This window comes from Oncorhynchus mykiss, unplaced genomic scaffold (assembly GCF_013265735.2).
Source record: "Oncorhynchus mykiss isolate Arlee unplaced genomic scaffold, USDA_OmykA_1.1 un_scaffold_130, whole genome shotgun sequence".
Classification (NCBI taxonomy): domain Eukaryota; kingdom Metazoa; phylum Chordata; class Actinopteri; order Salmoniformes; family Salmonidae; genus Oncorhynchus; species Oncorhynchus mykiss.
In genome coordinates, this window is record NW_023493663.1 from 1,448,768 (window position 1) to 1,464,107 (window position 15,340).

Here is a 15,340-nt window from a genome sequence, read left to right on the forward strand (position 1 = left end):
GGTTATAGGTGTCTGTAGTAGAGGAGGAGGAGGGTTATAGGTGTCTGTAGTAGAGGAGGGTTATAGGTGTCTGTAGTAGAGGAGGGGGGGTTATAGGTGTCTGTAGTAGAGGAGGAGGGTTATAGGTGTCTGTAGTAGAGGAGGAGGAGGGGTTATAGGTGTCTAGTAGAGGAGGGGGGTTATAGGTGTCTGTAGTAGAGGAGGAGGAGGAGGGTTATAGGTGTCTGTAGTAGAGGAGGAGGAGGGTTATAGGTGTCTGTAGTAGAGGAGGAGGAGGGTTATAGGTGTCTGTAGTAGAGGAGGAGGAGGGTTATAGGTGTCTGTAGTAGAGGAGGAGGAGGGTTATAGGTGTCTGTAGTAGAGGAGGAGGAGGGTTATAGGTGTCTGTAGTAGAGGAGGAGGGTTATAGGTGTCTGTAGTAGAGGAGGGGGAGGGTTATAGGTGTCTGTAGTAGAGGAGGAGGGGGGTTATAGGTGTCTGTAGTAGCGAGGGGGGGTTATAGGTGTCTGTAGTAGAGGAGGAGGAGGGTTATAGGTGTCTGTAGTAGCGAGGGGGGGTTATAGGTGTCTGTAGTAGAGGAGGAGGAGGGTTATAGGTGTCTGTAGTAGAGGAGGAGGAGGGTTATAGGTGTCTGTAGTAGAGGAGGAGGGTTATAGGTGTCTGTAGTAGAGGAGGGGGAGGGTTATAGGTGTCTGTAGTAGAGGAGGAGGAGGGTTATAGGTGTCTGTAGTAGAGGAGGAGGGTTATAGGTGTCTGTAGTAGAGGAGGAGGAGGGTTATAGGTGTCTGTAGTAGAGGAGGAGGGTTATAGGTGTCTGTAGTAGAGGAGGAGGGTTATAGGTGTCTGTAGTAGAGGAGGAGGAGGGTTATAGGTGTCTGTAGTAGAGGAGGAGGGGGGTTATAGGTGTCTGTAGTAGAGGAGGAGGGTTATAGGTGTCTGTAGTAGAGGAGGAAGAGGGTTATAGGTGTCTGTAGTAGCGAGGGAGGGTTATAGGTGTCTGTAGTAGAGGAGGAGGAGGGTTATAGGTGTCTGTGGTAGAGGAGGGTTATAGGTGTCTGTAGTAGAGGAGGAGGGTTATAGGTGTCTGTAGTAGAGGAGGAGGGTTATAGGTGTCTGTAGTAGAGGAGGAGGAGGGTTATAGGTGTCTGTAGTAGCGAGGGGGGGTTATAGGTGTCTGTAGTAGAGGAGGAGGGGGGGTTATAGGTGTCTGTAGTAGAGGAGGAGGAGGGTTATAGGTGTCTGTAGTAGAGGAGGAGGGGGGTTATAGGTGTCTGTAGTAGAGGAGGAGGGGGGTTATAGGTGTCTGTAGTAGAGGAGGAGGGGTTATAGGTGTCTGTAGTAGAGGAGGAGGAGGGTTATAGGTGTCTGTAGTAGAGGAGGAGGGGGGTTATAGGTGTCTGTAGTAGAGGAGGAGGGGTTATAGGTGTCTGTAGTAGAGGAGGGGGGTTATAGGTGTCTGTAGTAGAGGAGGGGGGTTATAGGTGTCTGTAGTAGAGGAGGAGGAGGGTTATAGGTGTCTGTAGTAGAGGAGGAGGGGGGTTATAGGTGTCTGTAGTAGAGGAGGGGGGTTATAGGTGTCTGTAGTAGAGGAGGAGGGGTTATAGGTGTCTGTAGTAGCGAGGGGGGGTTATAGGTGTCTGTAGTAGAGGAGGAGGGGTTATAGGTGTCTGTAGTAGAGGAGGAGGGGTTATAGGTGTCTGTAGTAGCGAGGGGGGGTTATAGGTGTCTGTAGTAGAGGAGGAGGGGTTATAGGTGTCTGTAGTAGCGAGGGGGGGTTATAGGTGTCTGTAGTAGAGGAGGAGGGGGGGTTATAGGTGTCTGTAGTAGAGGAGGGGGGGGTTATAGGTGTCTGTAGTAGAGGGGGGGGGGGTTATAGGTGTCTGTAGTAGAGGAGGAGGGGGGTTATAGGTGTCTGTAGTAGAGGAGGGGGGTTATAGGTGTCTGTAGTAGAGGAGGAGGAGGGTTATAGGTGTCTGTAGTAGAGGAGGAGGGGGGTTATAGGTGTCTGTAGTAGAGGAGGAGGGGTTATAGGTGTCTGTAGTAGAGGAGGGGGAGGATGGTTATAGGTGTCTGTAGTAGAGGAGGGTTATAGGTGTCTGTAGTAGAGGAGGGGGAGGAGGGTTATAGGTGTCTGTAGTAGAGGAGGGTTATAGGTGTCTGTAGTAGAGGAGGGGGAGGAGGGTTATAGGTGTCTGTAGTAGAGGAGGGTTATAGGTGTCTGTAGTAGAGGAGGGGGAGGATGGTTATAGGTGTCTGTAGTAGAGAAGGAGGAGGGTTATAGGTGTCTGTAGTAGAGGAGGGGGAGGAGGGTTATAGGTGTCTGTAGTAGAGGAGGGTTATAGGTGTCTGTAGTAGAGGAGGAGGAGGGGGGTTATAGGTGTCTGTAGTAGAGGAGGAGGGTTATAGGTGTCTGTAGTAGAGGAGGAGGAGGGTTATAGGTGTCTGTAGTAGAGGAGGAGGAGGGTTATAGGTGTCTGTAGTAGAGGAGGAGGGTTATAGATGTCTGTAGTAGAGGAGGAGGGTTATAGATGTCTGTAGTAGAGGAGGAGGAGGGTTATAGGTGTCTGTAGTAGAGGAGGAGGAGGGTTATAGGTGTCTGTAGTAGAGGAGGAGGGTTATAGGTGTCTGTAGTAGCGAGGGGGGGGTCCATAGTGCATGGGCATGTTGACGTCTATATTGTTCAGGTTGTTGTTGACCTGGTTGAGGGGAGGGTGGTAGTTGAGGGGGGGCAGGTGGAGGAGCGGGGGCACGTAGGGGGCGGGGGGCAAGGGCTGGCGATGAGGCAGAATGACACGAGGAGGGACCAATAAGGGCGCTCGCACCGCCTGCGGAGGGGGGGCTGCTCGAGGTCGCTTAGCAACCACCACAGGTTCCGGGGGCGGGCCCACTCTCTTCCCTGAAGTCTCTGAGAGGGAGAAAGAGAGAGAAATGTCAGTTAGTCAGGGTGATAGCTGCTAGTCAGGGTGATAGCAGTTAGTCAGGGTGATAGCAGTTAGTCAGGGTGATAGCTGCTAGTCAGGGTGATAGCAGTTAGCCAGGGTGATAGCAGTTAGTCAGGGTGATAGCAGTTAGTCAGGGTGATAGCAGTTAGTCAGGGTGATAGCAGTTAGTCAGGGTGATAGCTGCTAGTCAGGGTGATAGCAGTTAGTCAGGGTGATAGCTGCTAGTCAGGGTGATAGCTGCTAGTCAGGGTGATAGCTGCTAGTCAGGGTGATAGCAGTTAGTCAGGGTGATAGCAGTTAGTCAGGGTGATAGCAGTTAGTCAGGGTGATAGCAGTTAGCCAGGGTGATAGCAGTTAGTCAGGGTGATAGCAGTTAGTCAGGGTGATAGCAGTTAGTCAGGGTGATAGCAGTTAGTCAGGGTGATAGCTGCTAGTCAGGGTGATAGCTGCTAGTCAGGGTGATAGCTGCAAGTCAGGGTGATAGCAGTTAGTCAGGGTGATAGCAGTTAGTCAGGGTGATAGCAGTTAGTCAGGGTGATAGCAGTTAGTCAGGGTGATAGCAGTTAGTCAGGGTGATAGCTGCTAGCCAGGGTGATAGCAGTTAGCCAGGGTGATAGCAGTTAGTCAGGGTGATAGCAGTTAGTCAAGGTGATAGCTGCTAGTCAGGGTGATAGCAGTTAGTCAGGGTGATAGCAGTTAGTCAGGGTGATAGCTGCTAGTCAGGGTGATAGCTGATAGTCAGGGTGATAGTCAGGGTGATAGCAGTTAGTCAGGGTGATAGCTGTTAGTCAGGGCGATAGCAGTTAGTCAGGGCGATAGCAGTTAGTCAGGGCGATAGCTGCTAGTCAGGGCGATAGCTGCTAGTCAGGGTGATAGCTGCTAGTCAGGGGGAAAGTCAGGGTAATAGCAGTTAGTCAGGGTGATAGCAGTTAGTCAGGGTGATAGCAGTTAGTCAGGGTGATAGCAGTTAGTCAGGGTGATAGCTGTTAGTCAGGGTGATAGCTGTTAGTCAGGGTGATAGCAGTTGGTCAGGGTGAAAGCAGTTGGTCAGGGTGAAAGCAGTTGGTCAGGGTGAAAGCAGTTGGTCAGGGTGAAAGCAGTTAGACAGGGTGATAGCTGTTAGTAGATCACCCATAGTTCCAGAAGGACAGTATTACAGCATGGGGATTTATAAAGAAACGCACTGACCTGCGTTCTTCTTGTTGAGCTCTTTCTCGCCCTCTTTCTGAATCTCCTGAATGATGCGCTCGTCATCTTGCTGTAGAGAGACACACACACATTAGCTGGTCCCCTGTAAGCTCAGCTGGTAGAGCATGGTGCTAGCAACGGCAGGGTAGTGGGTTCGATTCCCGGGAACCACCCATACTAAGACGCTTGTATGAATGTAATGTATAAAAAAACGTTTTTTTGCTTCAACATTATGGGGTAGTGTGATGTCATTATGGGGTATTGTGATGTCATTATGGGGTATTGTGATGTCATTATGGGGTATTGTGATGTCATTATGGGGTATTGTGATGTCATTATGGGGTGTTGTGATGTCATTATGGGGTATTGTGATGTCATTATGGGGTATTGTGATGTCATTATGGGGTGTTGTGATGTCATTATGGTTTTAATCTATTGTAGAATAAGGCTTTAACGTGTGTGTGTTACTGTGGAGTGTGTGTGTGTGTGTGTGTGTGTGTGTGTGTGCTCACCGTGGGGTCTGTGTTCGTGTGTGTGTGTGTGTGTGTGTGCTCACCGTGGGGTCTGTGTTCGTGTGTGTGTGTGTGTGCTCACCGTGGGGTCTGTGTTCGTGTGTGTGTGTGTGTATGTGTGTGTGTGTGTGTGTGTGTGTGTGTGTGTGTGTGTGTGTGTGCTCACCGTGGGGTCTGTGTTCGTGTGTGTGTGTGTGTGTGTGTGCTCACCGTGGGGTCTGTGTTCGTGTGTGTGTGTGTGTGTGTGTGTGTGTGTGTGTGTGTGCTCACCGTGGGGTCTGTGTGTGTGTGTGTGTGTGTGTGTGTGTGTGCTCACCGTGGGGTCTGTGTTCGTGTGTGTGTGTGTGTGTGTGTGTGTGCTCACCGTGGGGTCTGTGTTCGTGTGTGTGTGTGTGTGTGTGTGCTCACCGTGGGGTCTGTGTTCGTGTGTGTGTGTGTGTGTGTGTGCTCACCGTGGGGTCTGTGTTCGTGTGTGTGTGTGTGTGTGTGTGCTCACCGTGGGGTCTGTGTTCGTGTGTGTGTGTGTGTGTGTGTGCTCACCGTGGGGTCTGTGTTCGTGTGTGTGTGTGTGTGTGTGTGCTCACCGTGGGGTCTGTGTTCGTGTGTGTGTGTGTGTGTGTGTGCTCACCGTGGGGTCTGTGTTCGTGTGTGTGTGTGTGTGTGTGTGTGTGTGTGTGTGTGTGTGCTCACCGTGGGGTCTGTGTTCGTGTGTGTGTGTGTGTGTGTGTGCGCGTGTGTGTGTGCTCACCGTGGGGTCTGTGTGTGTGTGTGTGTGTGTGTGTGTGTGTGTGTGTGCTCACCGTGGGGTCTGTGTTCGTGTGTGTGTGTGTGTGTGTGTGTGTGTGTGTGTGTGCTCACCGTGGGGTCTGTGTGTGTGTGTGTGTGTGTGTGTGTGTGTGTGTGCTCACCGTGGGGTCTGTGTGTGTGTGTGTGTGTGTGTGCTCACCGTGGGGTCTGTGTGTGTGTGTGTGTGTGTGTGTGTGTGTGTGTGCTCACCGTGGGGTCTGTGTTCGTGTGTGTGTGTGTGTGTGTGTGCTCACCGTGGGGTCTGTGTTCGTGTGTGTGTGTGTGTGTGTGTGCTCACCGTGGGGTCTGTGTTCGTGTGTGTGTGTGTGTGTGTGTGTGTGTGTGTGTGTGTGCTCACCGTGGGGTCTGTGTGTGTGTGTGTGTGTGTGTGTGTGTGTGTGCTCACCGTGGGGTCTGTGTTCGTGTGTGTGTGTGTGTGTGTGTGCTCACCGTGGGGTCTGTGTTCGTGTGTGTGTGTGTGTGTGTGTGCTCACCGTGGGGTCTGTGTTCGTGTGTGTGTGTGTGTGTGTGTGCTCACCGTGGGGTCTGTGTTCGTGTGTGTGTGTGTGTGTGTGTGTGCTCACCGTGGGGTCTGTGTTCGTGTGTGTGTGTGTGTGTGTGTGCTCACCGTGGGGTCTGTGTTCGTGTGTGTGTGTGTGTGTGTGTGTGTGTGTGTGCTCACCGTGGGGTCTGTGTTCGTGTGTGTGTGTGTGTGTGTGTGTGTGTGTGTGTGTGTGTGTGTGTGTGCTCACCGTGGGGTCTGTGTTCGTGTGTGTGTGTGTGTGTGTGCGTGTGTGCTCACCGTGGGGTCTGTGTGTGTGTGTGTGTGTGTGTGTGTGTGTGTGTGTGTGTGCTCACCATGGGGTCTGTGTGTGTGTGTGTGTGTGTGTGTGTGTGTGCTCACCGTGGGGTCTGTGTGTGTGTGTGTGTGTGTGTGTGTGTGTGTGTGTGTGTGTGTGCTCACCGTGGGGTCTGTGTTCGTGTGTGTGTGTGTGTGTGTGTGTGTGTGTTCACCGTGGGGTCTGTGTTCGTGTGTGTGTGTGTGTGTGTGTGTGTGTGTGTGTGTGTGTGTGTGCTCACCGTGGGGTCTGTGTTCGTGTGTGTGTGTGTGTGTGTGTGTGTGTGTGTGTGTGTGTGTGTGTGTGTGTGTGTGTGTGCTCACCGTGGGGTCTGTGTGTGTGTGTGTGTGTGTGTGTGCTCACCGTGGGGTCTGTCCAGAGAGAGCACTTGCGGCAGTGCCTACAGGGAGCGCCAGGGGAACGGGCGTGCTGACAGAAGTGGTTGTATCCACTGATTGGCTCTCGGCACAGGTAACACATGTAGCTTCCACAACGACACCACATCCTGTTACATCCCTCAGACTTCACCAGACCTGTTCCACACTTCACGCACTTCCTGACCCGAGCTGCTGTCATTCGCTCCTCACTGTAGGGGACAGAGAGGAGTTAGGACCCTAGTTAGGACCCTAGTTAAGACCCTAGTTAGGACCCTAGTTAGGACCCTAGTAAGCGCCCAACACCAGACCTGTTCCACACTTCCTGACCCGAGCTGCTGTCATCCGCTCCTCACTGTAGGGGACAGAGAGGAGTTAGGACCCTAGTTAGGACCCTAGTTAGGACCCTAGTAAGCGCCCAACACCAGACCTGTTCCACACTTCCTGACCCGAGCTGCTGTCATCCGCTCCTCACTGTAGGGGACAGAGAGGAGTTAGGACCCTAGTTAGGACCCTAGTTAGGACCCTAGTAAGCGCCCAACACCAGACCTGTTCCACACTTCCTGACCCGAGCTGCTGTCATCCGCTCCTCACTGTAGGGGATAGAGAGGAGTTAGGACCCTAGTTAGTAACCTAGATGGGACCATAGTTGGGACCCTAGTTGGTAACCTAGATGGGACCCTAGTTGGGACCCTGAATAGTCAGATCTGATGGTTCTGGCAAGTGTGTTTGTAGTGAGTGTATTAACACTGTGTGTGTTAGAGTGTGTGTGTGTGTGTGTGTGTGTCTGTGTGTGTGTGTGTTAGCATGTATTAACACTGTGTGTTTTAGAGTGTATGTGTGTGTGTGTTAGCGTGTATTAACACTGTGTGTGTTAGTGTGGAGAGACAGGAAGCACCCGCCTGCTAAACTTCCTGCCCAGTCATCCGGGAAACAGAGCTGTTTACCCAGTACCCTCTCTGTTGTGAGAGGAACAGGACACAGAGCAGGGTTTAGCTCCATGCCTGCACTAACACCTGGGGGGTATTCACTATGAACGAAACAGAACCAACCGAGTTTGTTCATTTAGAAAACACTCATGACCAACGCAACTAGGTCGGCCCTGTGACCAATCACAGCCCAGAGAGACAACAAGGTGATTGCACAGACGACACAGCTGATATGTCACTAGGTCGGCCCTGTGACCAATCACAGCCCAGAGAGACAACAAGGTGATTGCACAGACGACACAGCTGGTATGTCACTAGGTCGGCCCTGTGACCAATCACAGCCCAGAGAGTCAACAAGGTCATTGTACACTTGGTTTTCACTAGACAGCTTCCCGGTGGTCTGAGCTAAAAATGAACCATTAGATTGTTACCAACACAACACGACTTTCATTTGATTGCTTGGCCAATAAGATCAGCTTCAGTCATATCAGGTGACCTGGGGGGGTGGGACTACAGTAGGTCTCTTGCTTAATATGAGCCGTAGCTACTGGCATTATGACAGGATCCACTCAGAACGGATCCTAGGATTCTTCCATCGCTTCGGCATAAAAATGGCTTATCGGGGAAAATTGCCCGAATCCACTAATTTGAAGGGTGTCCACATACTTTTGTATATATAGTGTATGAGGGAGAGATAGCAAGGACCCCTCTCTCTCTGGTCAGGCACTTACAAGGCCACCTGCATGGACCATATTAACATATGAGGGAGAGATAGCAAGGACCCCTCTCTCTTTGGTCAGGCACTTACAAGGCCACCTGCATGGACCATATTAACATATGAGGGAGAGATAGCAAGGACCCCTCTCTCTTTGGTCAGGCACTTACAAGGCCACCTGCATGGACCATATTAACATATGAGGGAGAGATAGCAAGGACCCCTCTCTCTTTGGTCAGGCACTTACAAGGCCACCTGCGTGGACCATATTAACATATGAGGGAGAGATAGCAAGGACCCCTCTCTCTCTGGTCAGGCACTTACAAGGCCACCTGCATGGACCATATTAACATATGAGGGAGAGATAGCAAGGACCCCTCTCTCTCTGGTCAGGCACTTACAAGGCCACCTGCATGGACCATATTAACATATGAGGGAGAGATAGCAAGGACCCCTCTCTCTCTGGTCAGGCACTTACAAGGCCACCTGCATGGACCATATTAACATATGAGGGAGAGATAGCAAGGACCCCTCTCTCTCTGGTCAGGCACTTACAAGGCCACCTGCATGGACCATATTAACATATGAGGGAGAGATAGCAAGGACCCCTCTCTCTCTTTGGTCAGGCACTTACAAGGCCACCTGCATGGACCATATTAACATATGAGGGAGAGATAGCAAGGACCCCTCTCTCTCTGGTCAGGCACTTACAAGGCCACCCTCATGCGTATCTCATCTCGTTCCATGACCTGGTCACATGACTTCCCAGCATGCTCCTTCCACTGGACACGGCACTTCCTGCAGCTCTCCTGGAGAGAGGGGGAGAGGGGAGGAAAGGGGGGAGAGATTTGGTAAAAACAGTAATGTAGCATCCAAGGTTTAGGTTACCCCCCTAAATGACCCCCCCTAAATTAGTAGCGGGGGGAGAGAGGGAGGGGAGATTCAGTAAAAACAGTAATGTAGCATCCAAGGTATAGGTTACCCCCCTAAATTACCCCCCTAAATTAGTAGCGGGGGGAGAGAGGGAGGGGAGATTCAGTAAAAACAGTAATGTAGCATCCAAGGTATAGGTTACCCCCCTAAATGACTCCCCTAAATTAGTAGCGGGGGGAGAGAGGGAGGGGAGATTCAGTAAAAACAGTAATGTAGCATCCAAGGTATAGGTTACCCCCCTAAATGACTCCCCTAAATTAGTAGCGGGGGGAGAGAGGGAGGGGAGATTCAGTAAAAACAGTAATGTAGCATCCAAGGTATAGGTTACCCCCCCTAAATGACCCCCCCTAAATGAATATGTCAGAGATGGTCACATGTTCTCCTCCCCTCGTCTCAATCAAAACACAGGTTACAACATCCAACATCCAGGACGCAATAGTGAGACTTGAGACTGTAGAAATAATGGAAATGAGGGGAGAGGAAAGGAGGAGGAGAGGGGAGGGGAGAGGAAAGGAGGAGGAGAGGAAAGGGGAGAGGAAAGGAGGAGGAGAGGGGAGGGGAGAGGAAAGGAGGAGGAGAGGAAGGAGGAGGAGAGGGGAGGGGAGAGGAAAGGAGGAGGAGAGGTGAGGAGGATAGGGGACGGGAGAGGTGAGGAGGATAGGGGACGGGAGAGGTGAGGAGAGGGGAAAGGAGGAGGAGAGGGGAGGTGAGAGGAAAGGAGGAGGAGAGGGGAGAGGTGAGGAGAGGGGAGTGGAGAGGAAAGGAGGAGGAGATGGGAGGGGTGAGGAAAGGAGGAGGAGTGGGGAGGGGAGAGGAGAGGAGGAGAGGGGAGGGGAGAGGAGAGGAGGATAGGGGACGGGAGAGGAAAGGAGGAGGAGGAGACTGTAGAAATAATGGAAACGAGGGGAGAGGAGAGGAGGAGGAGACTGTAGAAATAATGGAAACGAGGGGAGAGGAGAGGAGGAGGAGACTGTAGAAATAATGGAAACGAGGGGAGAGGAAAGGAGGAGAGGGGAGGGGAGAGGAAAGGAGGGGTGAGAGAAATGGATGAGAGGGGAGAGGAAAGGAGGGGCGAGGTGAGAGGAGAGGAAAGGAAAGGGGAGGGGAGAGGAAAGGAGGGGCGAGGTGAAGGGAGAAGAGGAAAATCTCGGCTGGGTTGCAAAGTAGAACCAGTAGAATGTTTTAAAAAGGGAGTTGTCCTAAACCAAGTGTTCCCGAGCCACTGCAACAGACAGCAGCATTTAGCTACTGCCGCTACCACTGCAGAGGCTGCCTCAAACACTGACTAGCTGTGGCTCTGGGAGTGACTGAGTGACTGTGTGTGTGTGAGCGAGGGAGAGAAAGTGAGAGACAGAGGGAGAGAGAGAGAGAGAGGGAGAGAGAGAGAGAGAGAGAGAGAGAGAGAGAGAGAGAGAGAGACAGAGAGAGCGCCAGAGAGAGAGAGCGCGCGAGGGAGAGAGAGAGAGGGAGAGAGAGAGAGAGACAGAGAGGGAGGGAGAGAGAGAGAGGGAGAGAGCGAGAGACAGAGCGAGAGACAGAGAGAGAGAGAGGGAAGAAGGGAGAGAGACAGAGAGAGAGAGAGAGAGACAGAGAGAGAGAGAGAGGGAAGAAGGGAGAGAGACAGAGAGAGAGAGAGAGAGACAGAGAGAGAGAGAGAGGGAAGAAGGGAGAGAGAGAGAGAGAGAGACTGCAGCAGCAGAAGTGTGATCCGTCCCTGACTGCGTGGTTGCCTAGTAACAGCATCTCCACCGGCTCAACATGCTGAAGGACATCTGGGGGACACACTCAGTTTCATTAAGAAGAAGTGCATTGATGTCGTCGTCCCCACAGTGACCGTACGTACATATCCCAACCAGAAACCATGATTTACAGGCAACGTCCGCACTGAGCTAAACGGCTCAGTATCGTGGTCCCCAATTTCGTGGTATCCAATTGTTTTAGTAGCTACTATCTTGTCTCATCGCTACAACTCTCGTACGGGCTCGGGAGAGACGAAGGTCGAAAGGCTTGCGTCCTCCGAAACACAACCCAACGAAGCCGCACTGCTTCTTAACACAACGCCATCCAACCCGGAAGCCAGCCGCACCAATGTGTCGGAGGAAACACTGTGCACCTGGCTACCTTGGTTAGCACGCACTGCGCCCGGCCCGCCACAGGAGTCGCTGGTGCACGATGAGACAAGGACACCCCTACCGACCAAACCCTCCCTAACCCGGGCGACGCTAGGCCAATTGTGCGTCGCCTCATGGACGTCCCGGTCGCGCCCGGCTGCGACAGAGCCTGGAACCCAGAGTCTCACTGCGATGACCACTGCACCAACCGGGAGACCCAAAGCTGCAGTCTGGACACTAATCCAGACGCTTAAAAGAAATCCCGCTAAAGGAACACCGACGTGAGACGACAGCTCAGCGTTCAACACCACAATGCCCTTTCCCACCTGGACTAAAGGAACACCTACGTGAGAATGCTGTTCATTGACGACAGCTCAGCGTTCAACACCATAGTGCCCTTTCCCACCTGGACTAAAGGAACACCTACGTGGGACGACAGCTCAGCGTTCAACACCATAGTGCCCTTTCCCACCTGGACTAAAGGAACACCTACGTGGGATGACAGCTCAGCGTTCAACACCATAGTGCCCTTTCCCACCTGGACTAAAGGAACACCTACGTGGGATGACAGCTCAGCGTTCAACACCACACTGCCCTTTCCCACCTGGACTAAAGGAACACCTACGTGGGATGACAGCTCAGCGTTCAACACCATAGTGCCCTTTCCCACCTGGACTAAAGGAACACCTACGTGGGATGACAGCTCAGCGTTCAACACCACACTGCCCTTTCCCACCTGGACTAAAGGAACACCTACGTGGGATGACAGCTCAGCGTTCAACACCATAGTGCCCTTTCCCACCTGGACTAAAGGAACACCTACGTGGGACGACAGCTCAGCGTTCAACACCATAGTGCCCTTTCCCACCTGGACTAAAGGAACACCTACGTGGGACTACAGCTCAGCGTTCAACACCATAGTGCCCTTTCCCACCTGGACTAAAGGAACACCTACGTGGGACTACAGCTCAGCGTTCAACACCATAGTGCCCTTTCCCACCTGGACTAAAGGAACACCTACGTGGGACTACAGCTCAGCGTTCAACACCATAGTGCCCTTTCCCACCTGGACTAAAGGAACACCTACGTGGGACTACAGCTCAGCGTTCAACACCATAGTGCCCTTTCCCACCTGGACTAAAGGAACACCTACGTGGGACTACAGCTCAGCGTTCAACACCATAGTGCCCTTTCCCACCTGGACTAAAGGAACACCTACGTGGGACTACAGCTCAGCGTTCAACACCATAGTGCCCTTTCCCACCTGGACTAAAGGAACACCTACGTGGGACTACAGCTCAGCGTTCAACACCATAGTGCCCTTTCCCACCTGGACTAAAGGAACACCTACGTGGGACTACAGCTCAGCGTTCAACACCACACTGCCCTTTCCCACCTGGACTAAAGGAACACCTACGTGGGACTACAGCTCAGCGTTCAACACCACACTGCCCTTTCCCACCTGGACTAAAGGAACACCTACGTGGGACTACAGCTCAGCGTTCAACACCATAGTGCCCTTTCCCACCTGGACTAAAGGAACACCTACGTGGGACTACAGCTCAGCGTTCAACACCATAGTGCCCTTTCCCACCTGGACTAAAGGAACACCTACGTGGGACTACAGCTCAGCGTTCAACACCATAGTGCCCTTTCCCACCTGGACTAAAGGAACACCTACGTGGGACTACAGCTCAGCGTTCAACACCATAGTGCCCTTTCCCACCTGGACTAAAGGAACACCTACGTGGGACTACAGCTCAGCGTTCAACACCATAGTGCCCTTTCCCACCTGGACTAAAGGAACACCTACGTGGGACGACAGCTCAGCGTTCAACACCACACTGCCCTTTCCCACCTGGACTAAAGGAACACCTACGTGGGACTACAGCTCAGCGTTCAACACCATAGTGCCCTTTCCCACCTGGACTAAAGGAACACCTACGTGGGACGACAGCTCAGCGTTCAACACCATAGTGCCCTTTCCCACCTGGACTAAAGGAACACCTACGTGGGACGACAGCTCAGCGTTCAACACCATAGTGCCCTTTCCCACCTGGACTAAAGGAACACCGACGTGGGACTACAGCTCAGCGTTCAACACCATAGTGCCCTTTCCCACCTGGACTAAAGGAACACCTACGTGGGACGACAGCTCAGCGTTCAACACCATAGTGCCCTTTCCCACCTGGACTAAAGGAACACCGACGTGGGACTACAGCTCAGCGTTCAACACCATAGTGCCCTTTCCCACCTGGACTAAAGGAACACCTACGTGGGACTACAGCTCAGCGTTCAACACCATAGTGCCCTTTCCCACCTGGACTAAAGGAACACCTACGTGGGACGACAGCTCAGCGTTCAACACCACACTGCCCTTTCCCACCTGGACTAAAGGAACACCTACGTGGGACTACAGCTCAGCGTTCAACACCACACTGCCCTTTCCCACCTGGACTAAAGGAACACCTACGTGGGACGACAGCTCAGCGTTCAACACCACACTGCCCTTTCCCACCTGGACTAAAGGAACACCTACGTGGGACTACAGCTCAGCGTTCAACACCATAGTGCCCTTTCCCACCTGGACTAAAGGAACACCTACGTGGGACTACAGCTCAGCGTTCAACACCACACTGCCCTTTCCCACCTGGACTAAAGGAACACCGACGTGGGACTACAGCTCAGCGTTCAACACCATAGTGCCCTTTCCCACCTGGACTAAAGGAACACCTACGTGGGACGACAGCTCAGCGTTCAACACCATAGTGCCCTTTCCCACCTGGACTAAAGGAACACCTACGTGGGACTACAGCTCAGCGTTCAACACCACACTGCCCTTTCCCACCTGGACTAAAGGAACACCTACGTGGGACTACAGCTCAGCGTTCAACACCATAGTGCCCTTTCCCACCTGGACTAAAGGAACACCGACGTGGGACTACAGCTCAGCGTTCAACACCATAGTGCCCTTTCCCACCTGGACTAAAGGAACACCTACGTGGGACTACAGCTCAGCGTTCAACACCACACTGCCCTTTCCCACCTGGACTAAAGGAACACCTACGTGGGACTACAGCTCAGCGTTCAACACCACACTGCCCTTTCCCACCTGGACTAAAGGAACACCTACGTGGGACGACAGCTCAGCGTTCAACACCATAGTGCCCTTTCCCACCTGGACTAAAGGAACACCTACGTGGGACTACAGCTCAGCGTTCAACACCATAGTGCCCTTTCCCACCTGGACTAAAGGAACACCTACGTGGGACTACAGCTCAGCGTTCAACACCACACTGCCCTTTCCCACCTGGACTAAAGGAACACCTACGTGGGACTACAGCTCAGCGTTCAACACCATAGTGCCCTTTCCCACCTGGACTAAAGGAACACCTACGTGGGACGACAGCTCAGCGTTCAACACCATAGTGCCCTTTCCCACCTGGACTAAAGGAACACCTACGTGGGACTACAGCTCAGCGTTCAACACCACACTGCCCTTTCCCACCTGGACTAAAGGAACACCGACGTGGGACTACAGCTCAGCGTTCAACACCATAGTGCCCTTTCCCACCTGGACTAAAGGAACACCTACGTGGGACTACAGCTCAGCGTTCAACACCACACTGCCCTTTCCCACCTGGACTAAAGGAACACCTACGTGGGACTACAGCTCAGCGTTCAACACCACACTGCCCTTTCCCACCTGGACTAAAGGAACACCTACGTGGGACTACAGCTCAGCGTTCAACACCATAGTGCCCTTTCCCACCTGGACTAAAGGAACACCTACGTGGGACGACAGCTCAGCGTTCAACACCATAGTGCCCTTTCCCACCTGGACTAAAGGAACACCTACGTGGGACTACAGCTCAGCGTTCAACACCACACTGCCCTTTCCCACCTGGACTAAAGGAACACCTACGTGGGACTACAGCTCAGCGTTCAACACCATAGTGCCCTTTCCCACCTGGACTAAAGGAACACCTACGTGGGACGACAGCTCAGCGT

General features: G+C 52.6%; 1 protein-coding gene across 1 annotated transcript in view; it reads right to left on the minus strand.

Moving 5' to 3' along the window:
- Window positions 1–2,516: 2,516 nt before the first annotated feature.
- Window positions 2,517–15,340, minus strand: part of LOC110511092 (E3 ubiquitin-protein ligase RNF216) — a 55,044-nt gene continuing 42,220 nt past the window's right edge. Inside the window, exons 14-17 of the mRNA XM_036972275.1 lie at window positions 8,997–9,094; window positions 6,631–6,853; window positions 4,131–4,200; window positions 2,517–2,905 (exon numbers count right to left, since the gene is read on the minus strand). Of these exons, the coding sequence (XP_036828170.1) occupies window positions 2,616–2,905; window positions 4,131–4,200; window positions 6,631–6,853; window positions 8,997–9,094 (681 nt within the window). The 3' untranslated portion in view covers window positions 2,517–2,615. The remainder of the gene's footprint in view (window positions 2,906–4,130; window positions 4,201–6,630; window positions 6,854–8,996; window positions 9,095–15,340) is intronic.